General features: G+C 44.4%; 1 protein-coding gene and 1 long non-coding RNA gene across 2 annotated transcripts in view; one reads left to right on the forward strand and one right to left on the reverse strand.

The window, feature by feature from the left end:
* The window catches only part of LOC308345760, a 50997-nt gene extending 37487 nt beyond the window's left edge, over window positions 1-13510 (reverse strand). Inside the window, exon 1 of the long non-coding RNA XR_013967104.1 lies at window positions 13248-13510. This is a non-coding gene — a long non-coding RNA (uncharacterized lncRNA). The remainder of the gene's footprint in view (window positions 1-13247) is intronic.
* Window positions 13511-13601: 91 nt separating this feature from the next.
* SORD (sorbitol dehydrogenase) overlaps window positions 13602-27991 on the forward strand; it is a 32628-nt gene continuing 18238 nt past the window's right edge. The window contains exons 1-2 of the mRNA XM_080808210.1: window positions 13602-13771; window positions 25686-25719. Of these exons, the coding sequence (XP_080664336.1) occupies window positions 13709-13771; window positions 25686-25719 (97 nt within the window). The 5' untranslated portion in view covers window positions 13602-13708. The remainder of the gene's footprint in view (window positions 13772-25685; window positions 25720-27991) is intronic.

Here is a 27991-nt window from a genome sequence, read left to right on the forward strand (position 1 = left end):
GGATAGATCATGATGACTCTCAGCAAACTCATAAATATTGAAAGTGTGCCAAGTATCTTTTTTTTTTTTTTAAGATTTTATTTATTTGACAGAGAGAGAGAGATCACAAATAGGCAGAGAGGCAGACAGAGAGAGAGGAGGAAGCAGGTTCCCTGCTGAGCAGAGAGACCGATGCAGGACTTGATCCCAGGACCCTGAGATCATGACCTGAGCTGAAGGCAGAGGCTGAGTGGGTTAACACTGAGCCACCCAGGCACCCCCCAAGTATCTTTTCTGATCACAATAGTATGAAATCAGAAATTACTAACAGGAGGAAAACTGGAAAGTTCACTAATTCATGTGGTAGCATGACCAATGGGTCAAAGATGAAGTCAAAAGGGAAGTAAAAAAGTATATTGAAAGCAATTAAAATGGAAACATAATGCATCAAAACTTACAGGATTGGGACGCCTGGGTGGCTCAGTTGGTTGAGCGGCTGCCTTCGGCTCAGGTCATGATCCCAGCGCTTGGGATCGACTCCCACATCGGGCTCCTTGCTCAGCAGGGAGCCTGCTTCTCCCTCTGCCTCTGCCTGCCTCTCTGTCTGCCTGTGCTCACTCTCTCTGACAAATAAATAAATAAAATCTTAAAAAAAAAAAAAAACTTACAGGATGATGGGGCGCCTGGGTGGCTCAGTGGGTTAAGCCTCTGCTTTCGGCTTGGGTCATGATCTCAGGGTCCTGGGATCGAGCCCCACATTGGGCTCTCTGTTCAGAGGGGAGCCTGCTTCTCCCTCTCTCTCTACCTGCTGCTCTGCCTGTTTGTGATCTCTCTGTCAAATAAATAAATAAAATCTTAAAAAACAAACAAACAAACAAACAAACTTACAGGATGCAGCAAAAGCAATTCTAGGAGGGAAGTTTATAGCCACAAATGCCTACATTAAGAAAAAGAAAAGATCTCAAATAAATAGCCTAACTTCATGTGTCAAGGAACTACAAAAAGAACAAATTAAACTCAAAGTTATCAGAAGGAAGGAGATAACAAAAACCAGAGCAGAAATAAATGAAATAGAGAATGGAAAAACAGTAGAAAAGATGAGCTGGTTTTTTGAAAAGATAAATAAAACTGGCAAATCTTTGAGTAGATTTACCAAGAAAAAGAGAGAAGACTCAAATAAATAAAATTATAAATGAAAAAGGAGATATTATAGCTGATACCACAGAAATACAAAGAATAATAAGAGAAAACTATAAAGAGTATACACTAATTGGACAACCTAGTAGAAATGGATAAATTCTTAGAAACATACAACCTACTAAGTCTTAATCATGAAGAAACAGAAAATTGGAATAGACCAATAACAAGTAAGAAGACTGACTCAGTAATCAAAAACCTTCCCACAAAAAAAAGCCCTTTGGAATGGATAGTTACACTGGTGAATTCTACACAACATTTAAAGAATTGATGCCAAAAATTTTTAGAGGAAACACTCCAAAACCCTTTTATGAGGACTGTATTACACTGATTATAAAGCTGGATAAGAACACTACCCAAAATGAGAATGCACTTCTGTTAATGAACGCTGAGGAATATATGGAATGTACACCTGAAACTAACATAACACTGTGTGTTAACTACACTGGAATTAAAATTTTATATACAAAAAGGTTTAAAAATCCTAAAAAAGAAAGAACACTACATGAAATGAAAACTATAGGCCAATATCCCCAGTGAATATATAGACACAAAATTTCTCAACAAAATACCAACAAACTGAATTCAAGAGCACATTAAGAGGATCATATACCATGATCAAGTGGAATTTATCCCTGGATACAAGAATGGTTCAACGCATGTAAATCAATAAATAAGACACACTGCATTAACAGAACGAAAGACAATAATCATATGATTGTGTCAATAGGTGCAGAAAAAGAATTTGGCAAAATTCAAGATCTTTTCATGATACAACACTCAACAAATTGGAAATAGAAGGAACATAAGTTATTCAGCCATGAGAAAGAAGAAAATTCTGCCATTTGTGACAACGTGAATGAAGCTTAAGGGCATTCTGCTGAGTGAAATAAGTAAGAGAAAGAAAGACAAATATCATAGGACCTCACTTATATGTGGAATCTAAAAAATCTAAAAAACTGAACTCACAGAAACAGAGTAGAATGGGGGTTGCCAGAGGCTGTGTGGTGGGAGTGATGGGGGGATAGTGGTCAAAGGGTACAACTTTCAGTTATAAAATGAATATGTTCTGGGGATCTAATTAACGTACAGCATGGTGACTACAATTAACAATACTGTTTGTGTACTTGAAAGTTGCTAAGAGAATAGAGCTTTACTATTCTGCCCACAACAATGACAAACTGGTAATTATGTGCCTTCTTCCATACTAACATATTCCTTTTGGTTACATTTAGGATCCACCAAGTCCATCTAGGATAATTTCCCCATCTCAAGATCCTTAACTTAATTACACCTATGAAGTCCCTCTTGCCACATAAGGTAACACACATACATACAGGTTCCAGGAATTAACACCTGGATATCTTTGGGGGCCATTATTTAGCCTGCCACACTGGCATAAAGAAAATGCTTAAGAAACATTAGCTATTATTATTACTGGGCTAAGTACATCATCTGTACCACCTCATTTAATCCTCATTACAACCTGTGAGGTGGAGACTATATCCCTATCTTACAGAAAAGAGGTATGAAAGCTTTAATAGTTGCCTAAAATCAGATGGCAAGTGGAATTCCAACTCAAGAGACTAAAACCCAGAGCCCATGCCCTTGGCCACGATCACAGTCTGGCTTTGGGGAGCACACCTCATATTCTCCCCTTACAGTAATGGTGAAGGGCCATGCTACTTTTCTATTTCAGTCATTTGAATGGATACATCTTTTCTTTTCTTTTCTTTTTTTTAGATTTTATTTATTTATTTGACCGAGAGAGAAAGGGAGAAAGTAGGCACAAGCAGGAGGAGGGGCAGAGGGAGAGGGAGAAGCAGACTCCCTGCTGAGCAAGGAGCCCAATGTGGGGTTCAATCCCAGGATCATGACCTGAGCTGCAGGCAGACACTTAACCAACTGAGCCACCCAGGTGCCCATGGATGCATGTTTTCTTGGAGAAGGGACTAGACTCTCTTTCAGGATAGGGAGTCTGTCATGCACTTTCCCTTGTGGCCTGTTGCTCTGTACATACTGAAAATGAAATCAATGTTGTTGATTTAACTGTCAAAGCTAGAGACCATAAAGACAATTAAGTGCAAACAATACTGATCAAACAGAACAAAACCCACAACCTTATTTTGCCAACCCTTAGAGGCTGACATAGTGAGAAGGGTGAACTGAAACAGAGAAGTTTAATTTTACCTTCTTTTTTTTTTTTTTTTAAAGATTTTATTTATTTGACAGACAGATCACAAGTAGGCATAGAGGCAGGCAGAGAGAGAAGGGAGGAAGCAGGCTCCCTGCTGAGCAGAGAGCCAGATGCGGGACTCGATCCCAGGACGCTGGGATCATGACCTGAGCCGAAGGCAGCGGCTTTAACCCACTGAGCCACCCAGGCGCCCCTAATTTTACCTTCTAAAGGTCATCAAGTCTATTGGTCTGGGACATGCAGAGATTAGAACTACTTTTTGGGAAAACATCCCATTTTGTTCCGTAAAGAATAAATACGGTTTTGTTAATGCAGTATGTTCTAGTCATCCTGGCACGTTGGGACTGTGGTTAAACTCCGCATACTCTGGGATGGGTAGGAAATGGGCAACATTCAACAGGAGAAAGTCAAATCAGCAAATAAACTATGAAGAAAGAGGTATCTACAAGGTCAAAGTGTTAAGCATTCTGGGCGACAGTGGAGAAAAGCAGTATGAAGGAAAAGTGATAAAAGTCTGTGATGAAGGTGGGGGACCTGGTGGCTCCATCAGTTGAGGATTGAGTGTTTGACTCTCAGTGTGGAGATACTGAGCCCCAGCCCCTCCCCCACCTTCAGGCTCTGAGGCCAGCGCTGAGTCTGCTCTTCCCTCTCCCTCACCCCCTGCTCCCCCATAAATAAATAAATAAAATATTTTTTTAAAAAGTTCAGGATGATGGCACGTATTTCTGAAAGATAATAAAACATGATGAAAGAGAAGAGAAGAAAAGAAAGGCTTAGAATTAGGCAAGGAGAAGGGGAGGCAGTTTAAGATTATCTCTAAAATATGAGAGAAAGGGGGTGCCTGGGTGGCTCAATGGGTTAAAGCCTCTGCTTTTGGCTCAAGCCATGATCCCATGATCCTGGAACTGAGTCCCACATCGGGCTCTCTGCTCAGCGGGGAGGCTGCTTCCTTTCCTCTCTCTCTGCCTGCCTCTCTGCCTACTTGTGATCTGTCTGTCAAATAAATAAATAAAATTCTTTTAAAAAAGAAAGAAAATAACAGAGACAGGAAAAGAAGGAGCAATAGTGAAATATTAGGAAGAAATGAAATGTGAGCCAGAAGACCTCAGGAAGGTGGAATAAAACAAAATCATCCCCCACCCCCCAGAAAAATGAAAGCAAAACTGGAAGCATCACAAAGGAGTAGGCACTGCTAAAAACAGTGAAAGACACAGAGGACAGAATTGAGAAAAGTAAACAAAATGAAACGGAAAGGGACAAATTTAAAAGGAATAGAGAGAAAGTGACAGATATGGAAGCTAGGCAAAAGAGACCCAATATTTGCATAATGGATTTCCTGATGAAGATAGCCAAAATAATGGAATAGAAAATAATTTCAATATGTAATTTGAGAGAATTTTCCAAAAATAAAATAATAATGTGGGGAAAAAATGTGCTAGCAGAAGGGGTTTTTGGTTTCCAGAACCATCCTGGAGAGACGGTTCTCTGACCTAAGGCTGTGAGGAGCCAGTCCCCACTAACAGCTGCGGAGGCATCCAGCCATGGAAACAGGGTGGCATCAGCCATTGTGAACATCCAGCACACCCCCTCTCCCCTCCTGTGGTTTCATGCTCACTGTGCATCTTCCTAGTGACATTTTGATTTCCACCCAGATTTGCTCACAGGAAAGGGAGATGAATCAATTGCATATCTGCTCAATCCCCTTAGTGCTGGATGACACTCCAAATCTAAAACTCCTTAGACGTTGGCCACCTTAATTCCCTGAGTTAGGGCTTTGGAGATGCTAGTAAGGATACTCTGTTACTTATTGTAGTTTCTATTTTTTTATTGTAGTTTCTATTTTTAGTTGTAGTTTTTAGTTGTAGTTGTAGTTGTAGTTTCTGTTACTTATTGTAGTTTCTATTTTTTTATTAACATGACACCCCATGTTAATACCATTTTCCTGTAAAGATGCCTTTCTCATTCTACTCAGGCTCTACACATATGTTGCCCTTCCCCCACTCCTATTTACCTCCAATGTGGAGATTGGATGCCCTCTTCAGTTTAATGGCAAACTTCTCTATCACAACTTTCATTTGCTCCCCAGCAATATTTTTCTGGTGAATGTTCTTTATTTCTTTTCCTCTACCTTTCTTCATTTTTTCCTGTTTTGTTTCCTTTATCGTGTTTGTACAGTTCCTATTTTGGAACTTCACTGATAACTAATGAATAACATGAATTACTCCTGGACCAGGTATTTGTAGACATGACATTATAGACATGACATGAAGAGAAGAGGACAAAGCAGAGTTCTAGGCTAATGGGAATTTCCTCTATAACCCAGGTTGTTTATAAGCGCTCTTTTAGGGACCACTGGGTGGTTCAGTTGGTTAAGTGTCCCAACTCTTGATTTCAGCTCAGGTCATGATCTCAGGGTTGTAAGATCGAGCTCCCTGCAGGGCTCTGCGCTGATTCTCTCTCTCCGCCCCCCGCACCCTTTCTCTGCCTCTCTCTCTTAAAAAAAATAAAAATAAAAATAAAAATAAAAATAAAAAAGAGCTCTTTTTAGCTCCTACTTCTCCCAGCCATAGCATAGACAGGCTGTTTGCAACAGAGTCTGCCAGCTGCTCCCTATTGCCTCCTCCATGTAAGACTTGTTAATGGCATTCCCTTTCCAATCCTATCTTCTCTGATCCTTAGAATCATACCAGTTCTGGGAGGTTCTATGCTCCCTGTCCTTGCTACAAAAATGGACTTTTTGTACCTCAGAGGTACAAAAGTGTGACTTTCCAACTTTTCCCCTGGATCTTCGGGTATTCCTGCCACATTTCTTCTTGTACTCCTGTATTTCAGTAATGTGAAACACTGGAAAACCTATGTACATCCCTGGATTGGGTTCCCTTGTTCACCATGGCCCTACCACATGGCTAACTAAAGATTTATTTTACTTATTTTTTATAAAGAGAGAGAGAGTGCAAAAGCACATGGGTGAGCAGGGGGAAAGGCAGAGGGAGAGGGAGAGGACCTCAAGCAGTTCCCTGCTGTGAGCAGAGCCCCACCCAGGTGCAATCCCACTACCCTGGAGATCAGGACCCGAGCCAAAACCAAGAGCTGGCTGCTTGGCTCCGCAACACACTGCTAACTTTTTTTTTTTTTTTTTTAAGATTTTATTTATTTACTTGACAGACAGAGATCACAAGTAGGCAGAGAGAGAGTGAGGAGGAAGCAGGCTCTCTGCTGAGCAGAGATCCTGATGTGGGGCTCAATCCCAAGACTCTGGGTTCATGACCCGAGCCGAAGGCAGAGGCTTTAACCCACTGAGCCACCCAGGCGCCCCACCACATTGCTAACTTTTAACGCTGGTCTCTTTTGCCTCTAGGACTCCATGCTTGTGTTGCTAGAATACACACTTTCTCTTCTTCACCTCCCTGGTGTGACTGCCTAAGCCTTTTGATTACAGCTTTTGTATCACTTCCTGGGGGCAATCTTCCCTTGCTTTCAGGCTGGACTGGGTTTTCCTGTTATACACTTTCATGGTATCCTTTCCTTTTTCTTCATAGCTCTTACCTTAATTATGGTAGAGTTAGACTTCTGTAGTCCTCTATTTAATGACTTCCTCTTCTTGAATGGGATTGTTTCTGTCTCGCTCATTGTATCTCCAACATTTTATACCTGGCATGTCATGGATTACTTACTATGTATTTGCTAAATGGATATATGAGTGATTCCAAATGAATATGGCTCCTGTTCCTATCTTCATACCAAAATTCTTTGCCATGATCACCCAGGACCTCCTTTTGGCTAAGTTCACTAGACACTTTTTGTTTCTATCTTGATCTCTCGTCAGTATTCAACAGGCGGCTGCGTCCTTCTTAAAACACTGTCTTTTGCCAATATGATCTCCCTCATTCTCAGGATTCTTTGTTGGTTCCTCTTTCCTTTTCTTGGTCCCTCAATGTTGGATGCTGGAAGTTCAGACCTGAAATGGGTCTTTTTTCATTCTATGGGTTGCAGGATTTCTTTCCTTTATTGTCCACAGTTCTTGGTCATGCCACTTCAAAGAATAAAGAGGTAGACCTGAAGAAGAATGATGGGCAAAGCAAAGTTTACTGGGTGACGATAAAGCAAAGTTTATTGGGCAATAGTACAAAGCTCCCAAAAAGGGAGGGGACCTGAGAGAGTTGCCAATTTGGCGTTTAAATCTAGGCGTTTTTAGGGACTCTTGGGTGTGGGCTGCTTTTAATCTGATTAACCCTCCACGTGTCTGTCACCCCATCAGGTTTTTGTTCAGGTGCTCATCTATCTATCAGGTAGTTGTTCACGTGGGAAAGGGTGGAGGGTTCCTTCCAGGGTGGTGTTTCATAGCCCAGGGGCCAAGAGGGCAGTGGCTGCCACTATCCTAAGGCATGCCGGGCAGCTACCAGTCACCAGATTAAGCTCTTTGTTTAAATATCCCACTGGCTGTCAAGCTGGCCCCTAGGCCTAGGTTAGGATGCCCAGGGCCATTCCCTTCCTTTCTGTAAGTCCCTTCCCTTGCTCCCAGTAGCAGACTTAAAGCTGGGGCACTGAATGAATACAGTCTAGATTAACAGCATGGGGGCTTTTTCCTTTTAAGGGTAGTTTTCCTCTTAGGACGGGGCCCCTTGTCCCTGCCTACCATTTATTACTATACACTCTCCCTACATTACCTCCCTCTCTCTTATTGCTTTAAATACAGTTTATATACCAATGATATCCAAATTTAGTCTAGAATTTCCAAACCAAGACTTTCTCAGACCCTCATATCCCTGGGTTATTTCTCTTGGATGTCTCACAGGCATCTCAAATGTGGCCTATCCAAAATTACCAGCCTGATTTTCCCCCAAATCTGTCCCTCCTCCCTCAGTACTGCCCATTATCAGATAATAGGACTCATCTATCCAGTAATCATGTCAGAAATCTGAGAGTCAACCTTCCAACTACCTTCTCCTCAACTCCTATAAACCAATCCCTTACCAACATCAAAATAAATCTCAGGTCTACAGGCTTCACTTCATCTCCACCTCCAGCATTTATCCAAATCACCATCCTCAGCTAGCAAGTAACAGTAACCTTTAACAGGTCCCCTTGCTTCCACTCGTTTGTGCCAGCAGCACTGCCACCACTACTAGCAAGCACCTCTCTCCTCTGGATAGTTCTAGACTAAAACACCTGCTTTCCTTATGCTTTTCCTAAAGTTTTTTTTTTTTTTAACAGAGATTCCTTCCTTCCTTCCTCCCTTCCTTCCTTTCCTTCCCTTTTCTTCCTTCCTTCCTTCCTTCCTTCCTTCCTTCCAGATTTTTTATTTATTTGAGAGAGAGCATAAGCAGGGGGAGCAGCAGGCAAAGGGAGAGAGAGAAGCAGACTCCCCACTGGGGCAGGGAGCCCAATGTGGGCTCAACCCCAGAACCCCGAGATCATGGCCTGAGCTGAAGGCAGACACTTAACCAACTGAGCCACCCAGGCATCCAGAATCTGAAACAGACTGCGCTGAGCGTGAAGCCCGATGCTGGGCTCATTCTCACCATCCTGAGATCACTACCTGAGCCAAAACCAAGAGTGGGGTGCTTAACCAACTGAGCCACCCAGGCTCCCTATTCTTTTCCTAACCTTCCTTGAACTTTGTTAATAGCAGGTATGTTATTAGTTCCTTAGGGAGGCCCATTAATCTCATTCATTGCATATGGAATATATTAATTTAATTTTCATTGGTAAGCTTATTTCCAAGGTTTGCAAGATACACCATAGTTTCTTTTTTTTTTTCTTTCTGTTTTCTTTCTTTTGTTTTGTTTTCCCTTTTTTGTGGTAAATAACCAGGCTGTAGTAACGTGAACAGTGGATGACCAAATGGCGAAATCAGGATTTTACAACTCTACTGACCTTTAGAAAACTGAGGCCCTATGGCACACTTTACTTGTTAGTACACAGTGTTATCTACACCTTAAATAACCCAGTGTTTATGATAGGATACTGCCTGGACTAAAGTCTCCCTTTCTCTTGATATGTGACCCCAGGAGATACGCACCTGTGATTTAATTTTTAAATTCCAATAGGAAATTTATCACCAGCTTGTAGTTGTATTCAGTAGAGAGTGCCTCACAGTGCTGTGCTATATGGAAAAGTTAGGCAGAGACCCAGAGAAACTGGGCTGAGCAGGGTACCCACAAAGGCAAAGCTAGCATTTTATCCTCTATTCAGTAAAATGCCAAAAAAAACTCTGTTCCTCACCATCATGAATGCTGGCCTCTGTTAGGAAATTCTGTAGAAATGCCACACCAAATTGTTTAAATACTCTAATAACAACTTGCTTTTCTACTTTAAAAAATGTCAGTTTCTTAAGAATCCTTATCAACTCACCCTTTTATTTTTTCTTAAAAGGGCCTCAGTCATAAAATATATTTCTAAATTAGTCTCCTGCTTTTCCAAATCTCTTTGCCCTTAGGCAACAACCCTCAAGACAGTTTCAAAGTGTTATCACTCATGAGAGAACACATACCTCTCCAGAGTGTGGCCATTCTGTCATATTTTAGTGTCAAACCTCTGCTTTGGTTCTGGTGTTCTGTTTATTCAACTGAAAAGCCAGTGAGTGTCTACTTCAAGTGTCCCCCCGCCCACCCCCAGCTCTTAAGCCATTCCTAGGCCTTTCTCCATCGTCAGCTTCACCCACTGGAAAGCCATGCTTGGAAGACTGTGAAGAACTCAACAAGGCAAGGAGGGAAAGCTGAGTTTTAAGTTTAAGTGTATGAGTGAAGCCGGGTAACTCCGAGTTAGTCCATCTCTCCAACCAAAGCCTGCTCAGAAGCTGAGTGCAGGAGGTGCTAGTGGGACCTGCCAAGTATAGTCTAGCCTTGTGGGATAGATCTCAAAGCAATGAACATGACAGACTCTACAAGTCCCCTACAAAAATCCATCCCATTGCTTTGTCACACCTTACCCCTGCCCTGACACATACTTTAATTTTTGCCATGAGTGAGGTTCCAGAGCTTGATCCATGTTTATCATCAAATCTTTTTTTATTTTTTGAGCTCCTTCACTGTCCAAAACACTTTACCAAATTCTGTTTTTAAAAATGAGGCCTTGGGGGGGCACCTGAGTGGCTCAGTGGGTTAAGCCTCTGCCTTCGGCTCAGGTCATGATCTCAGGGTTGAGATCGAGCCCCACATTGGGCTCTCTGCTTGGCAGGGAGCCTGCTTCCTCCCTACCCCCGCCTGCCTCTCTGCCTACTGTGGTCTTTCTCTCTCTCTCTGTTAAATAAATAAATAAAATCTTAAAAAAAAAAAAAATGAGGCCTTAGGGAACCTGGGTAGCTCAGTGGGTTGAGTCTCTGCCTTTGGCTCAGGTCATGATCTCCGGGTCCTGGGATTAAGCCCCGCATCAGGCTCTCTGCTCGGCAGGGAGCCTGCTTCCCCTCTCTCTTTCTGCCTGCTTCTCTGCCTGCTTGTGATCTCTCTCTCTCTCTGTCAAATAAATAAAATAAAATCTTTTTAAAAAATAAATAAAAATAAAAATGAGGCCTTGGCGAGGGTTCTAGAGAAAAGGAAATTTGGTGAGGATGTAGAGAAAAAAGAACCTTCATGCACAGTTGGTGGGAATACAAGCTGGTGAGGCCACTGAGGTAAACAGTATGGAGGTTCTGCAAAAAATTAAAAAGAGAATTATCATATGATCTAGGAATTCCACCACTGGGTATTTATCCAAAGGAAAAAAAAAACCCACTAATTTGAAAAGATATATGCATCCCTATGTTTACTGCAGCTTTATTTACAATAACTGTGATATGGAGTCAGCTCAAGTGTCCATCCATACATGAATGAAGAAGTGGTATATATTTACAATGGAATATTACTCAGCCATGAAAAAGAGTAATTTTTTTTTTTTTTTGCCATTTACAACAACATGGATGGACCTAGAAGGTGTAATGCTAAGTGGAAGAAGTCAGATAAAGACAAATACCATGATCTTACTCATATGTGGAATTCAAGAAACAAAACAAAGAAAAAAGATACAATAACAACAAAACACTCTTTTTTTTTAAGATTTTATTTATTTATTATTTATTTATTTGACAGAGACAGAGATCACAAGTAGGCAGAGAGACAGGCAGAGAGAGAGGAGGAAGCAGGCTCCCTGCTGAGTGGGGCTCGATTCCAGGATCCTGGGATCATGACCTGAGCTAAAGGCATAGGCTTTAACCCACTGAGCCACCCAAGGGCTCCAACAACACACTCTTTTTTTTTTTTTTTAAAGATTTTATTTATTTATTTGACAGAGAGAGATCACAAGTAGGCAGAGAGGCAGACAGAGAGAGGAGGAAGCAGGCCCCCCGCTGAGCAGAGAGCCAGATGTGGGGCTCTATCCCAGGACCCTGGGATCATGACCTGAGCTGAAGGCAGAGGCTTTAACCCACTGAGCCACCCAGATGCCCCCAACAAAACACTCTTGAAGGCAGATACTTTACCGACTAAGCCACCCAGTCGCCCCAAAATATCTAAAAACTTTTAAAAACTGAGCATATCAACTGTTGGTGAGGATTTGGAAAAACTGGAACTCTCAGCTCCAGCCACACAGTTGCTGGGAATGTAAAACGGTACAATCACTTTGGAAAACAGTTTAGAAGTTCCTCCAATGGCTGAATGTAGAGTAACAAAGACCCAATAACCCAGAAAAAAGGAAAGCCTATGTCCATATCAAAGCTTGCTCATAAATGTTCATAGCAACCATATTCGTAATAGTAAAAAACTACAAAAAACCCAAGTCTCCATCAACACGTATATGAAAAACACATTATGGTACATCCACACCAAGAAACGATACTCAGCTATAAAAAAGAATGAACATATTGATATATTGATAAAAAGGAATGAACATATTGCTATATGTAACAACTTGGATGAATCTCAAAACAACTGTGGTAAGTGAAAAGAAGCTAGACTAAAATAAATACCCACATTTTATACCATTTATATAAAATTCTAGAAAATGCAAACTAATCTGTAGAGAAGAAAGAAAAGCAACGGTTGCTTTGGATAGGGAGATGATTTTTGAGGGGGACAGATATGCTCATTGTCTTAAATATGACGACAGCTTCATGATGTACACACATATCAAAACTTATCGTAGTGTGTACTTTAAGTATTGGCTGTTTACTGTATGCCAATTATACTTCAATAAAGCTGTTTAAAAATTGAAAGTAAAAGGAAAGTAAGACATTTATTAGATTAAGGAAAAAGAAGGAAAGAAAAAAAAAAAAAGAAAGAAATGAGGCCTTGCCCTCAGTGGCCTTCCAGAGCATTTGGGGAAGGGATGACTACAGGTGAAAGTACAGATGTGACCCATTTGTGGGTCACGCACTGAGTGCCACAGGGAGATATCTTCAAGGGCTGGGCATGGGGCAAGTCTCCTGGAGGAGATAAAATGATCCAGCAGTATGTCTGGGCCTGGGGAGAGGCTGTAGGGGATGAAATCCTGAGCACTGTTCTCAGAGGAGGGAAAAGCGTTTATGGACTTGGGCCTGTCCTGAGGGAAGCTCTCCCCTTGCAGTACAACTTCACTCCTGAGGAAAGAGAGGCTTGAAGGAAGAATGCAGGCAGAAACCGCACTTTCATTATAAGAAGCAGAGCCAGCTGCTCTGAGAGAAAGGGTTTGCAGATTCCATTTCATAGCTTTTTTACTCTGATGCATCAATCCCATGGGATGGTACTCCAATTCACTGACTCTTACTAGTACCAGGCGCTTGGCGGGATGCTGGGGACACTGGGAGAACGTGCGGGTTGTTTCTCCGTGTATAGACCGAGCCCTACCTGCAGCCTCAGCATTGCAATGCTACTACAAATACAGATCCCCCCAGGCCTCACCCGTAGGTAAGACCTAGACTTACCCTATCAGAATCTCAGTGCTGGTCCCGAGACTCTGCTCCCCTTTGCAGAACCCCCTCCTTCTGCAGCTGAAGTCTGAGGACATTGGTCCGGTGGCTGCGGCCTCTGCAGGCTACTTGCAGTGCAGCCATGTTCCCTTGGATTGGAGGCTGACAGAAACACCAGCGCCGGCAGATGGCTGCGGCGTCCGGGGTTCCCCCCTGCTCCCCAGGACCCTCCGCAGTCCTCTCCCAACCTTCTCCCAGCCCCCTTCCGAACCCCCTAAGGGCAAACGGCGGAGCGTCGCAGGGAGACCCCGCCCCCCCACACTAGCCCCGCCCCGGTTGTCTGGGGCGAGGAAGCCCCGCCCCGGGCCGGGCGTGAGCCTTTTCTGACAAGCCGGGCCTCCTGGCTCTAACCCTCAACCCTCGCGGGGCTGCCATCAGAACCGTCACGCGTCCCGGCCCGACAGGGAGAAAACGACATGGCGGCGGCCAAGCCCGAGAACCTCTCTCTGGTGGTGCACGGACCCGGAGACCTGCGCCTGGTAAAACGGGAAGGGGAAAGGGAAACCTAGCCCGACCCTGCCCTGCTGGCCTCGGGACTCAGCCGCGGTCCCAGCTCGCCAGTTCCAGCCTGGCGATGGCCCTCACCTCCGTGTCCCGGCCACCCGGATCAGAGCTGGTTACCATATTGGGGGGAGGGGGCTGTTGGGTGTAAGGTGCTAAGAGGAAGGTTCTTGTCGCGTGCCTCCGCGGAACCCAGCCCCGTGGCCGGCACGTGGCCAGAGCCCAGGAAGTTTGCAAACCGATTGAAGCCTTCTGCCTCCTCCTCCAGCTGCAGAGTCGTAGTCTAGCCTCTTGTCATTGCGTATGGAAAGAGATCCCAGGAGCCTCCCTGATACAGGAGATGCCCTGAACTGCTCCGGGAAGACAGTGCAGGGCAGAAAGGAGGGCCACGGGAACATTTAAAAGCTATGGGACTCGTATTTAATCTGTCTTGCGTGGGGGCTCATAACTCCTTTGCAGGATTATTATGATCACAAGAGTACCCAGCACTTAACTAAGTACTGAGAAAGTGCCAGTTGCTGCCTCTTTTCCTTCCAGCACCGGCTTCCATCTCCAGGACTCCTGCTGTTCCTGTTCCTATGCCAGACTTCTGGATCTGGATAGTGTCCATGTCTCTAAAGCTTCTCTCCCCCTTACCTTCCGTAGTCCACACTTGGTTCACTTTCGGCCATTTTCCTCTGATCCGGCGGCTCCGTTGTTTCTTTAAGAGCATTGTGTATATGCCTCCGGGGCACCATACCTTTTCATCTGCTCCCTGGCTCGCATGGCCAAAGTCAGGGTGCTGCAGGGTCAGCCCTGTGGTCGTGTCAGGGGTCCCTTGACAAAGTCCATCTCAGATGGGCCTGAGATGGCAGTGGGTGTGTGGGACGGGTGCCAGCCCTTTCTACTGCTCCCTGGTGCTTCCTTCCTCCTCAAAGAGAATATATATGAGGATCTAGATAGGAGAGACTTAGGAGATTATCCAGATTAGCAGTTCTTGACTGTTTGAGAATCTGTGGTCTCTCTCCCCACAGAATCCAAATAGACTGAGTTTGGCAGCAGTTTCAGAGATTTTTGTGGACTTCTTTAAGTCCCTCCATTAACTCTCTAGAGGTTTGTGGACCCCAGATTACAAACTCCTGCCCTGAGCCACTCTCCCATCTTCCTCATTTAAGAAGGTGCCGCCCAAGGGTGACAGGCTTGATTAGTTAACAGAGCCCAGAAGAGAACTCGGGTCCAGTGCTCCCTCCACTCACTGTGGAACCTCACCCCAAGGTTCAGAATTGAAGTGACACTATTAGGGTTTATTGCTCCCAACACCAGATGGTATTGTAAGGAAGGCAAAGTAGTACAGCTCTGTGCAGCTTACAGAGTGATCTCCAACTCAGTCCTTCATTCCATAAACATGTGTTAGATGAGTGGGTGTCTGCCATATGCCAGGCACTGGGCTGAGGGCTAGCAGCCCCTACCCTCACACTGCTCTAGGGAGATAGATGAGATGAACTTAACAATGAGAGTGTGAGGGCTTTGATGGAGACTGCACAGAGTAAAGCCCTCACAGGGAGGGACCCTTGGCCTAGGAAAGAGGTCCTAGAGGAGATGGATGCTCCTTGACCTGTATCTTGAAGGGTGAGTAGGAGTCATTCAGGCAAATGTAGGAACAAGTGCAAAGATACATGAAGTACAAGATTATAAATCCTGTTTCCTGGCCCTGCAAATAGTGGGATGTACTGAATGGAATTTGAACCTGGAAAGGTGGACAGGATCTGCTTCTCCTGCTGCTCAGGCCCTGCTTTAAGTCATGGACCTAATATATAGCAGAACTAAAATTGCAATCCCAGGATCTGCTTTGCCTTAACTCTTAAACTCATGCTCCCCCACTGCTCTGCCACATGACCTCTCTTTGTCACGGCTCTCTAGAGCAAAGCCTTGAAGATTGGAGGGGGTGGGAAGCTGAGCTTAAAATTGATTTCATGAAAAATAATAAACATTTTTTAAAGATTGATTTTATCAGCTTTGCCTTAGAATCTGCTCTTTGTATTAGGGAGGAATTGGGGTGGGTGTGTCCTAAAGGCTCTGGAAAAAACAACCGGCTAGAGAATGTTGCCTGTGGTTGTGGGACTGGTACACTGAAGGGGTTCAGGGTGGGTTCCTGAGGGCCTCAGGTCTGTTTGAGAGTAGGAAGTGGTGGGATCATTTACTAGACAAAAGAGTAGATTAGAATGATGAGATCAGGTTTGAGTTTAAGATGTCTCTGGGGCGACAGCAAGGTATCTTTGAGAAATTACCTTGGTTCTAGGGATCCAGGATCTAGGGATGATTTTTGGCCCAGAGATGTAAATTCAGGAGTCATCTGCTTCTTTACTGAGCAGTCCTGCACCCCGTCCCCATGGGGCGTTTGGTAATATGTAAGGGGGGTGGTGGTGGTTGTCACAATGACTGAGGGACGGACTTCATTTGGTTTACAACACTGTCTTCCCCTGACCAAAGTAGCACCCTAGTGGGAGTTTGTAGATGAGCGAGCTTGCTAGGCTGAGTGGGACATGCAGAGTAAGAAGGCAGCAAGTGAAGGACATTACCCTGGAGAGAGCCCCATACTCAGGCGAAGGGGCAGAAAGTTGTTGGCTGAGAAGAGTGACCAGGGACGCTTGTGCTGCCTCAGAGATGCCTGTGCCTCAACACAGACCCTCTTGGCCCTTCACCGCTCCCTCTAGAGAAGGACCCCCAGCACCTCCACAGAGAGCCCCCTGACTTCCATCGAGCATCTCTGCCCTTCCACCCCCTCCTGTAAGGCAAATAGGTAAGTGGTTTGGGGTTGTTGGGGGTTGGTGGTACTATTAGTAAACAAGGAAGCAACAAGGAGGAACAGCCCTAGGGCAGTTTTGGGAAGGAACACCAGTTCTCCTTTCTGTGGGAGAACCAAAATGAAATCCAAGATTTCCTGGGCATAGCAGGCTGTGGCCACTTTGGCCAGCCAGGGTCAGCGTCCACTGATAGAAATGGTTGTGCCTCGGGAGCTCATGTGAAGGAAGTTGTCTGGGGACAAGCCATTTCTAAAATCTGAAGCAGAATTTGGAAGCGTTCTGAAGCAGGAAGCAAGGGCTCAACCCTTCCTGGTGCTGCCATCCCACTTCAGGCAAGCCCAGGGACCAGTCAGCATCCATGGCAGTGGTCCCTGGGGGACATTTGACCTGGGCCTCTTCAAACTTCCTGCCATCTTCCGCATGCCAGGAAGGAAACTTAATGTCTAGCTTCTTCCTACCTATGGAGAAGGGAGGAAGGATTCCCTTTTCTTTCTTGATACTGGGGCTGCAGGGAAGGAAAAATTAAATTCCTTGCCTGCTGTGTAGCTAGTGATCCCCTTGGCCACAGCAAAGGAAGGACCCTGGCAGCTCCAGAACTCCCTGGCCTGGGGATTCAGGTCTGCATGGTGCCTTGGCTCTGGGCATTTCTAAATTGGGTGGTAAATCAGAGAGAGAGAGAGTGTATGTGTGTACACATACACACACACACACTGGTTGGTGGTTTATCTTTTATAATGAGGAAAACACAGATATGGGGGGGAGGACTTTTACTTTCCCCTCCCTATTTTAAATAGAGCAAGGGGGAGAGGCAGCCAGCCTGATGTGTCAAAGAAGCAAAAGCCTGTCAGCAAAAAGTGTCAACTTGAAGTAGAGCTCACTGAGGTCCTCTTTAAAGGGAAACAGTTATGAAGTCATGAGCCAGGTTGAGGCCCAGAGTGGGGTTTAGTGCCGGCTCCGCTGTTTAATAGTTGTGTGACTTGCCAGACTACTTTCTGCTTCAATTTCCCATCTGTATAATGGGCATGACAGGAGTTCTCATCTCTGGGTTGAGGACTGAATGGTGTCAGAGAACAAGAATTCCTGACCCCTCAAAGGTTCTAGCTGGACCCCAGATCAAATTGACATGAGACAGACTAACAGGAGAAAGTCAAGTTTAATAGTTTCTATGTACGGAGAATCCACACATACAAGGAAATATGAAAGACAGACAAAACGAGGTCTCGTTAGTTCAGAATGGGGTGTCATTCTGAACTAAGGGGAAAGATGTTAGGGGCTTGAGACTTCAAAGGGAATGAATGCAATTCACAGGAAGATCAAAAAGAATAAATATTTAGTAAATAAATATTTCCCTTCCCATATAGATGGATTACTCAGATAAAATTTATCCGTGGTCAAGACCCTCCAATTTAGATTGTTCTTTGTAGTTAAGCAAGGGATAAAAGTTTCTCCTGAGCCTGTAGGACCTTGATTGCCTTCAACGCAAAATAATCCACATGCCAAAATGGCCCATTTGAGGGCAGCCTGCCCTCGGTCAGACCTTACCATGAGATGTGCCTGTAGAAGGCCCAGCACATGGGAGACTAGAGCCTAGGAGAATCAGACATTTAAACCTTCTCAGCATAGGGGTTCCTGGCTGGCTCAGTCAGAAGAGTATAGGACTCTTGATCTCAGGGTCATGAGTTCAAACCCCACAGTGGATGTACAGATTACTAAAAAATTTTAAAAAATTATTCTCAGCATAGGAAGAGATAAAGACCAAGACCTTCAAATACATGGGTGATTTTTTTTTTTTTTGAAGTTTTATTTGAGAAAGAGTGCATGCATGAGCAGGGGAGGGGCAGAGAGAGGGAGAGGAGCAGACTGCTGAGCATGGAGCCCTGTGCAGAGCTCAATCCCACTGATTGGTGAGGTCTGGAACCAGGGACCAAGAAAGAGTTCTTGAGACGTCTTTGGTGCAAAAAGGATTTTATTAAAGCAACTAGGACAAGAACCGGGGACAGAGAGAGGGGCTGTACTGGAGTGGTGAGGAGTGGCTGATTATATACTTGCAGGTTGGGGTAAGGAAAAGGGGGGGTGTCTAAAATGACTTTCATATGCTAAAGAAGGCCCACAGGATACTAGAGGGTTGGTTGTTTAAGTGGCTATTGTTAAGCTAAGGTTGTTTCTCCCTTGGCAAAGACTTAACTTTAAGATAGTTGGAAGTAGGGTGCCTGGGTGGCACTATGGGTTAAGCCTCTGCCTTCAGCTCAGGTCAAGATCTCAGGGTCCTGGGACTGAGTTCCGCCTTGAGCTCTCTGCTCAGCAGGGAGCCTGCTTCCCCACCCCGCCTCTCTCTCTGCCTGCCTCTCTGCCTACTTGTGATCTGTCAAATAAATAAATAAAATCTTTAAAAAAAAAAAGATAGTTGGAAGTTTCCTGGAAAAATGTCACACATAATCCACGCAGAAGGGGTGTGTGTATGTGTGTGTGTGTGTGTGTGTGTGTTTGTGTTGGGGGGGTGGTTGTGGGGTGTCATCTTGTGCTTTGTCAAACTCAGCTTCCCTTCTGTTCCCTCATCACCACCACCCTGAGATCATGACCTGAGCCGAAATACAGAGTCAAATGCTCAACTGACTGGGCCACCCAGGTTACCATGTATGGATAGTTCTGAACTAAATTATAATAAATGTGGGCCCAGGCAATAATCTTGTATTCATCTGTATTTACCAGTTTAATTACTTTGTACCTCTTGGTCGGTTTTGAGAAATACAGAAATTCCTTTTGATTGGGAAATGAATTCTCTCTGAGTTACTAGTTCATGAAGTTGGGATATAAAACAGTCAAATGAGATTTTGTCCCCAGAAGCTGTTTTTGCTGGTAGGGGCTGAGGGTGGCTTTGGTTTTTTTAATGCTCTGGGTTTCACTTGACAGGTAAGGGAAACGGAGAGAATGAACATGTTGAGTGTGTGCTGTATTATGGGGCAGCTGCTGGGTCCTTTGATGTAGTGCTTCACTAACGATCCCAGATGAAACACCAGTTCTATTTATATTTTCAGCCATGGCCCAGTCTGTTTGTATTGCCGTATTTCGATGTTGCAGCAATGTCAAAATGCGGTAAATATTTCCAAATGCTCTGTTTCTGTACATGTTGCATCACAGATCAGTAGTAGGCCATTAACCACATTGAATACACTTTATCTGTCTTACTCCTTTTTTTTTTTTTAAGGTTTTATTTATTTATTTGAGAGAGAGAGAGAGATCATGAGCAGTGGGGAGGGGTAGAGGAAGAAGCAGACTCTCCACTGAGCAGGGAGCCCAACGAGGGGCAGACACTTAACTGACTGAGCCACCCAGGCACCCTATCTGCCTTACTCCTGACAGCTCTGCCACATTTCAGGCACCAGCATCTGGCCAGGGAGAAGAAAGGAACAACCCAGCCCCCATTTACAGGGGACTGAACACTGGTGTTGGAATGGGGTATAGTCAGATTTTTGTTTTGTGATGTAGGCGAGGAAAAATGATTTTCTCCCTGTGCTTCTAGGTTCTTGGCTGAGACCCCTTGTAATGGAAGATCAACAAGAGAAAAACAAGTTTAATAATGTGTAGTTTCTGTACGTATGGGAGGCATGATGAAAACTGAGTCATTTCATGAAATGGCCCAAGGTACACCTTAAGTACTATTTCCAGCTAAAGACAAAAGATCTTCTTGAAGTAGGGGAAGCCAGTTATGGGAAGCTTTCAGGAAAAGCACAGTAAACAAGGGTATGGTTGTTAGGCAAATTTAAATCTGTGCCTTCTTCTTTGGTAAGAGAGGTTTAGCCATCTTTTTCCTGATGTGGAGAGGGAGACACCCTTACAAAAGGAGAAGGTAACTTTTCAGTTTTCAGAGCTTTTCCTAAGTCTGCTGTCTGTTAAAAATAATCAGCCTAAAATAACTCTTTTGTCAAAGAGATCTATTTTGGGATGGCAAATTCTGCTCCCCTTGAGGAAAGACCAAATTAAAGGGAAAATAGTTCTTTTAGAATGATGGGTTGATGTTTAATTATAAAGCACAGAGAAAACATGTTTGCATCAAGCTTAAATATTAATCAGGCCGCACGAAGATATTTCTTGAGTCTTGGCCCTTTGAGGAAATGTATTATACCCTAGGTCAAAAGAATTGCTTTGAATATGTAATAATTGTTTTGTTTTAAGGTTTTATTTATTTATTTGTCAGAGAGGGAGAACACAGGCAGGGGGAGCAGTAGGCAGAGAGAGAAGCAGACTCCTTACTGAGCAGGGAGCCCAAGGGGGGGCTCGATCCCGGACCCTGGGATCATGATTGGTGCCAAAGGCAGACGCTTAACCGACTGAGCCACCCAGGCCTACCTATAATAATTGTTATAAAGTAAAATAATTCCATGTCTGTAATATAACACATTGAAAATATCTCCTCCTCACATATGTACTTTACTGTTAAGATTTTTGGGGTAAGGAGGAAAGGATTATTTAATGGGGGGGGGGCGGTCATCGACACTGGCAGCTCAAGTAAGTGGTCCTGAGCATCACGGTCTCTTTCTTCCCTTGGTTATTTTTCCCACCAGCTGAGGGACGGAGCTAGCTGCATCTGTAGGATCAAATTAAAGGGCTGTGATAAATTTTAAGTAGCAGCTGGATTAAACTGGGAGATTACAGCCAAGAGTGAGGAGGAAATGCAGCCTTCTTAACCCTTTAACACCTGAACTAGATTTATCAGTCTGAGGCACTGAAAGTAGAATATAAAACTCCTGGGGGGGGAAAAAAAAAAGAAAAGAACTGGAAGAAATACCTCTTCCCTTTATCTTAATTATGTTTCAGTAATAAAACAAGACCCAAACCAGATAAGCTACAGGAAATTAAATCCTGCAAATCCTGCCATCTCTGCCAACTGCTGTGGAAGGACAGTTTGTCTGCAATAGGCCTAGAAAGCTAAGTAGCAGCAGCAGTCAGCAGTACCACAAATAGAATCTTAACATTTTATGTAATAAATCCTAGTACTACTAAGAGGTGTAGTGAAAGTAGCCCTATTCTGAAGGGAAAAGCTAGAACTATGGGTATGGGGGAAATTTCTCTTTTATTTTATTTTTTGGAAATTTCTCTTTTAAAATTGCATGGCAGAGGGACGCTTGGGTGGCTCAGTTGGTTAAGTGTCAGCCTTCAGCCCAGGTCATGATCCTGGGGTCAAGGGATTGAGCCCCACTTAGGCTGCCTGCTCTGCAGGGAGTCTGCTTCTCCCTCTCCCTCTGCCTGCAGGTCCCCCTGCTTGTGCCCCGCCCTTTCCCTCTGTCAAATAAATAAATATAATCTTTAAACTGTATCACAGAGAAATTAAGAAGGGGGAGAAATATGTACTTTCCACAGTATTGGCATCCACTCAGTAAGTCTTCTAGTGTGGCTGTTAAACTGACAGTTTACTCAAAATCAGATTTACACGAAGGAGGGAATGTGTTCAGATTTTACGAAGTGATAGTCAGCTAGATAAATAATCTTTTTAATGTAAATGTCCCATTTCCTAGACCTGAACACAGCATTTAATCAATGTTACTAACACATTAGAACATCCAACAAAGCTAAGAGACTTCATATATTTGCTTAAAGAACCATCAACAGGTATAATCATATGCAGTTATGTTTGTGCATTTTGAATTAGGGGGAAATTAATTTTTAAAAATTGACTTATTTATCACAGCTGAGAATGAAATAGTCCTTTAACCATCCTGTATGGATCCAGTCTAGGTGCTTGGGAAGTTCAAAGGAGAGGAGGGACCACCTTCCCAGCCCCATGAGGAGAGGGATGTCTTTTCACAGGAGGTGATAGTTTCAGTCTGTTCTTGTGTCTCACGGTCCTGAGTCTCTGTCCCTGACCCATGCCAGATGGATTGCCAGTCCCAGGAGTACAGCCACCTATTGGACAGCCCCCCGCCACCAGGATGTCCCCAGGCACTGCAATTCCAACCCATCCAAACCTCCATCTCCCTGAGTTCCCGCAAGCATTAGGAAGTCTCCCCAGATATCTCCCTTCCCTTCACTTCCTGCCTCATGTGGAAACTTGAAGGTGGGGAAGTGGTCCCAGGAGGTGAGGGAGTGAGCCCCAGGGTGTACTGGGAATTGCAGGAGGCTTCCAGAGCTTAGGGGTCCACCAGGGCCACTGGGCACTTTAAAGGGATCTGTATTTTAGAAATATTGTTAGCGGAAGGAGGCTGGTTGGATCCCTGAGAGCATGGGCTGGAGTGTGGCTCAGTGGACTTTTGGAGAGCGTTCGACCCTTCTACTTTGACCCCAAGTTTGTCAGGGCTAATGCGGCTAGAACAAAGCCATTTACGACCAAATGGCCAATTAGGAAACCTTTGGATTTTCCTCCCATGCTCCAAACACGCTCAAGGGAGGAGGAAAATTGAGGTGGAAGGTTTAAGCAAAGTAAGGTCGCCTGCTCTCCTCATAAGTGTGGGGGGCAGCTGGTGGGCAGGTTGTCAGGAAGCCTAGCAGGTGGGAGGAGGTGGCGAATGCGCGAGCTTGGAGGCCCCCAAGTGAGGCCAGCCTCCAAGTTCTCACTCTAAGGAAGGGAGCTTGGCTTGCACACCTTAAAACCCCTGGTAGAATGAGGCTAAAACACTGCCCGAATCCTATTTCCCTTTCTCCCAAATGCCAGCCTTTTAAGGAGCAGTGTAGTTTTCTTAATATTGACGTGACAACAAGGGAAATAACTTGTCCCCAAAATAGTTTTTGAAAAAGTGCACTTTGCAAGAGGAAAAGGACAAGGAAGGCCGTCCAGAGCTGGTTCAATCTTACTGTGAGTTAATGATAGGAAATAGGACTTCGGTTCTACTTCTTTTGTAATAAGAGCTAACTTACTTATTGTGAGTCGGGCACTGTGTCTGATGATTATCCTCATTACACAGAGAGGGAAATCAAAGGCACAAAGAGCTTGCGTAAGTGCCCCGAGGACATGGAGGTCATGCAACTGGCGAGGGGAGCCTGGGTTTGCACATCGCTCAGTTCCAGAATGTGAGTTCTTCACCCTCTGCTCCATTTGGGTCAGCTGCAGGAGGGAAAAGCCATTTTCCCTTGATTTCTCCTCATGTCAAGGCCATTACTGCAACCCAGGCAAGAGGGTGTGAACTCAGCCCTGCGGGTGGAAGTAGAGGATGGGGGCCCATGAGGATATATTTAGGAAATAAACTTTCAGGCTAATTTAACAAAATATATTTAGGAAATCCAAGATAACAGGAAGCAAGAGGCACCTGGAATGATTCTAAGCTCCCACAGAGAGTTCTTCCTGAAGTATTTCCTTGACTGATTGGGGGAGGTTGGGGGAGACCCGGAGGGATTGGAAGGGAGGATACATATGTATTGTATTTCTGACTGGAAGTGAAAAAGGCTGGAAAACTGACAGGAAAGAACAGTTACCTCTATTCCCCTTTATCCCTTTGTGAACTGTCATTCAAGAAAGGTAAGAAATTCTGTTCAGAAAACCATGAATATGCCTGATAACAAAACTTTGGGGCTGAAAGGGCTGCTGGGGTAGCAGTGAAAGCTGGGGATCTCAGGGGAGCTAAGAAACTGGTAGATGAGGAATAGGGTGAATGAAAGAATATCATCACTGAAATCTGAGACAGAAAAGGAGATTAAGCAAACAGAGGACTGTGGCCAGCGTCATTCCAAGGAACCACAAATGAAAAGCAAGTTGTTTTTGTTTTATTTTGTTTTTTTTAGTAATCATGCGGTGATAACTTTCTCAACCATGATCTCCACAGCCTTGCTTAGGATAACATTTACAGACTTAAGGGCTGATCTTAACACGGTCCTGTGCTTCCGTGGCATGTCTCCTGCAGAGAGGGGAGTCAGGAGCCCAGCCGAGTTGTGAGGGTGGTTCGAGTCAGCAAGAACGAATGAAAAGGAAAAGCTGGTTTGCAAGGAGATAATACACAATCAGCCACTAGGGAGAAGCCAGGCTATCTGCACAGCACCCTCTAGTGTCTAGGGAAGTAGCTTTGGGTGGTGGTAGGGCGAAGGTTGGTCCGCTCTGTCCCCTCCAACAAATGTTTACAGTAGTAATCACTAGCGACCCAGGGCCTACTTGGTGCGCCCAGCTGTTGCTTTGAGCTTGATTTTTTTCCGTGTATTCAGGGCTGACTTGGTTGGAGGCAGAGATAATGGAGGAGAAAAGGCATATTCCACCTTGGTGTGCAGTGGGAGGTAGTGAGGCATACTGAGGAATCAGATTTAGTCCTGGTTTAACCACTCTGTGGCGCTATGACTTTGACCAAGTTATTTCACTTCCAAGCCTTGGGTTTCTCTCCTGCACACTGTGGGCCTTGTGCCATGATGTGTGTAAAGCCAGAACATTGCCTGGTGCATAGCTGGTTCAGTGAACATCTCACCTTCCTTGTCTTCTTGGCCACCTTCAAGGAATTCATAAAATGAACCCTTGGATCTGGCCACACAGTGTCCTTCCTTCTTGTCACCATGAATATCCCAGCTCGTTGCTGTGGGAAGCAGAGTTGATGAATAATCATAATAGCTATGAATGCCGAATAGCTCAGATTGCTTTTTGAACCTGGGAAGTGGCCGAGATGCAGGTCCTATGTGTTCCCAAAGGGCCTCTAAAACTCCACATGGGATGTTTCAGAAGAGAGGGCTGAGCGCTGGTCGGTGTATGCGGATGTAAAGGGAAGAGCAGCAGCATGCATTTTTTTCAGCCTGTCTAGAGGTCAAAGCCCTCACATGCTACTACCAGATCCCTTCACCCTTCTCCCTGTAAGAGTGTCCCAGACCAAACAAATCTCTATCTTAAGAATGTGGTTTTTGAGAAGGGAAGGATCTGATATGGATGGCAGTCCAAACATCCTTTCTGCCTAGGGGAACGTTTAGTATACTTTTTTATTAGTCTAGGGCAAATTGCACCATGGGGTGGGGTGAGGTCAGGAATTAGAGACAGCACGATCTAGGGGGCCCCCTCAGGCATCCACGCAGCTGCCCTATGGTCTGAACCTGTGTTCATTCTTAGAAAAAATATTTGAATGAAACTCTACATTAACTAAACAGTTGAAAATGTTCATAAGGGAAAGTTATTATGCATGCTAAATGATTTTTCTGTTTTTATTTCCTTTAGGAGAACTATCCTATCCCTGAACCAGGCCCAAATGGTAGGTCCTTGGGATACTCAACTTACATTTTGTTGTTTCTTATTAACCTGAAGACACCAGTGCATTGTTCCTTACCCCTTTTTTCCTATTATTTATGACTTTACCTCCAATTAAAAACTATCTTTTGGGGGTACCTGGGTGGCTCAGTCATTTAAGCACCTGCCTTGGGCTCAGGTCATAATCTCAGGGTCCTGGGATCAAGCCCCTTAACAGGCTCTCTGCTTAGTAGGGAGCCTGCTTCTCCCTCTCCCTCTGCCTCTCCCCCCCCCCCCACACACCCCTGCTCATTCTCTCTCTCTCTCAAATAAATAAATAAAATCTTAAAAAAAACAACAACTATCTTTTTGTTAGGCTGTCAACCTAGTCTGTCATCCACAGCATGACTAGACAGATTCAACTTGACTGCTACATAAAGTAAACAGTGATAGATTCAGAAGGGTTACCGTATCAGATTGCTAACTTGTCCCAGAGTTTTTGACATAAAATATCTCTCTGGACCAAAGGCAGAGTTGTTCCTCATTTGACCTAACCTAGAGCTGGGTTACCCTGTGTACTTTAAACTGCTATTCAGGTGGCCAAATCCTGTCCTAACCCTAACCCAAGCTTTGAAAATGAGCGAGTCTATAGAACTTAATCTCTTAATTAGAAAGAGAGCATCACTTTAGGAAGACTAGGACCTTCAGTCCAGTGGGGATGGGAGGGGCTGCATGGAGTGCTGCCCCAGGATCCTGATCAACTCTGGGGCAGGCTTCCTGCCACCTTTGTTCCAGTCCTCTGGCCTCTCACTGGGCGAGCCTGTAAGACCCAGATGACAAGCACATTTCCTGGAGTGCTGTGTGTACCTGGGGAAGTCATGGCCCCTGTTCACTGGGGCAGATAACCTGCTGACAGTTTTCCAATCCCTCCCAACCGTGGAGTCCCACTTCAGAATCTGCGGGACTCTGAACTGAGGCTGAGAGTAAGGTGAAGAGTGTCTCACCCCATACCCAACCATTCGGGTCTCCTCTCTGTCCTGGGTGAGTTGGGGATGTGCAAACATCGAATTGAAGGTGGCTTTCCTGGAGCCTCCAGAGCTTTGTTATTCAAAGGTCAGCTGGCTTACTGATTTATAGTGATAAACATACAGACAATAGCTGTTTCTATCAGTGTTCAGCACGTAATACATATTTAGGGCTGAAGCATTTTCACCGAGATACCTTGTTCAGAGAAGTGAAAGAGGCCCCTCACCGTGTCCTGAGAAGTCGGTATGGATTCTAGAAGTCGCCAAACAAGGGCTGTCTTGGACCCAAAGGACCCTGGTGCTGTTTCTCTCTCTGACCCAGCATTCTGCTCTCACTTGTTTCTTACTGCCCTTGAATTAGAAGGGGAAATGATGGTAAATTTCAGCTAGCATTCTAGCAAGTCAGATTTAACCTCTTATTACAAGTTGGTAACTTTAAAGAGAGGAAACTCAGATAATTTCCTCTACCTTGATCTCCATCTGCACCCTGCCATTTCTTACTCTGTTACCAAGGCCAAGGACAGAGAAGGTTCTACAGAGCCACACCTGGGGTGGACTGCTGGTGATCTGTGGCAAGGGCAGGGTGTGAGACACCTGAATGCCCAGCAGAGCTTTAGGTCTCTTTGTCTTTCTAAGACAGAGCTTTTTCTCAGGGAGATACTTGCAACGTGGTCATCTGAGTCAGACCAGGCCAGTAATCCTTCAACACTTACTTCAGCAAAGGGGCTCGGTGGCATCATTATTTTTAACTTGGAAAACTGACAACAACAATACCAACAAGTCTCACTTATTCAAACCCGTGAAGGGGAATACCCTTTGAAACCTTTGGATGGTTTAAATTAAAGATGCATTCTTAAACAAAATGACAGGCATGAAGAATGTAGATAGCTCACAAAGTGTTGCCAAGCCTAGATTTTGTCAGCCTTTCTGTCAAGATAGGTAAGAAGCAGGCATAGCATATTAATTGTGTGGCATCAGTTATCTCCTAGAAAACAGTTTTTCCCTTAGACGGTTGATACATTTTTTTCCTATTAATAATATCTTGTTTATACAGTATATTAGAGTTCTCCAGAGAGATGGAACCAAGAAAGAGAGGAGAAAGAGATTTATTACATAGATTTTTTTGTATATAGGTTTATTATATATGTCTCTAGGGAGAGGGCAGGGGAGATTTATTTTGAGGAATTGGTTCCTGTGATTGTGAGGACTGGCAAGTCTGAAATTTGTAGGGCTGACCAGAAAGCTGGAAATTCAGGTGAAAGTTGATGCTTC

The sequence above is a fragment of the Martes martes genome (assembly GCF_963455335.1).
Source record: "Martes martes genome assembly, chromosome: 7".
NCBI classification, from domain to species: Eukaryota; Metazoa; Chordata; class Mammalia; order Carnivora; family Mustelidae; genus Martes; species Martes martes.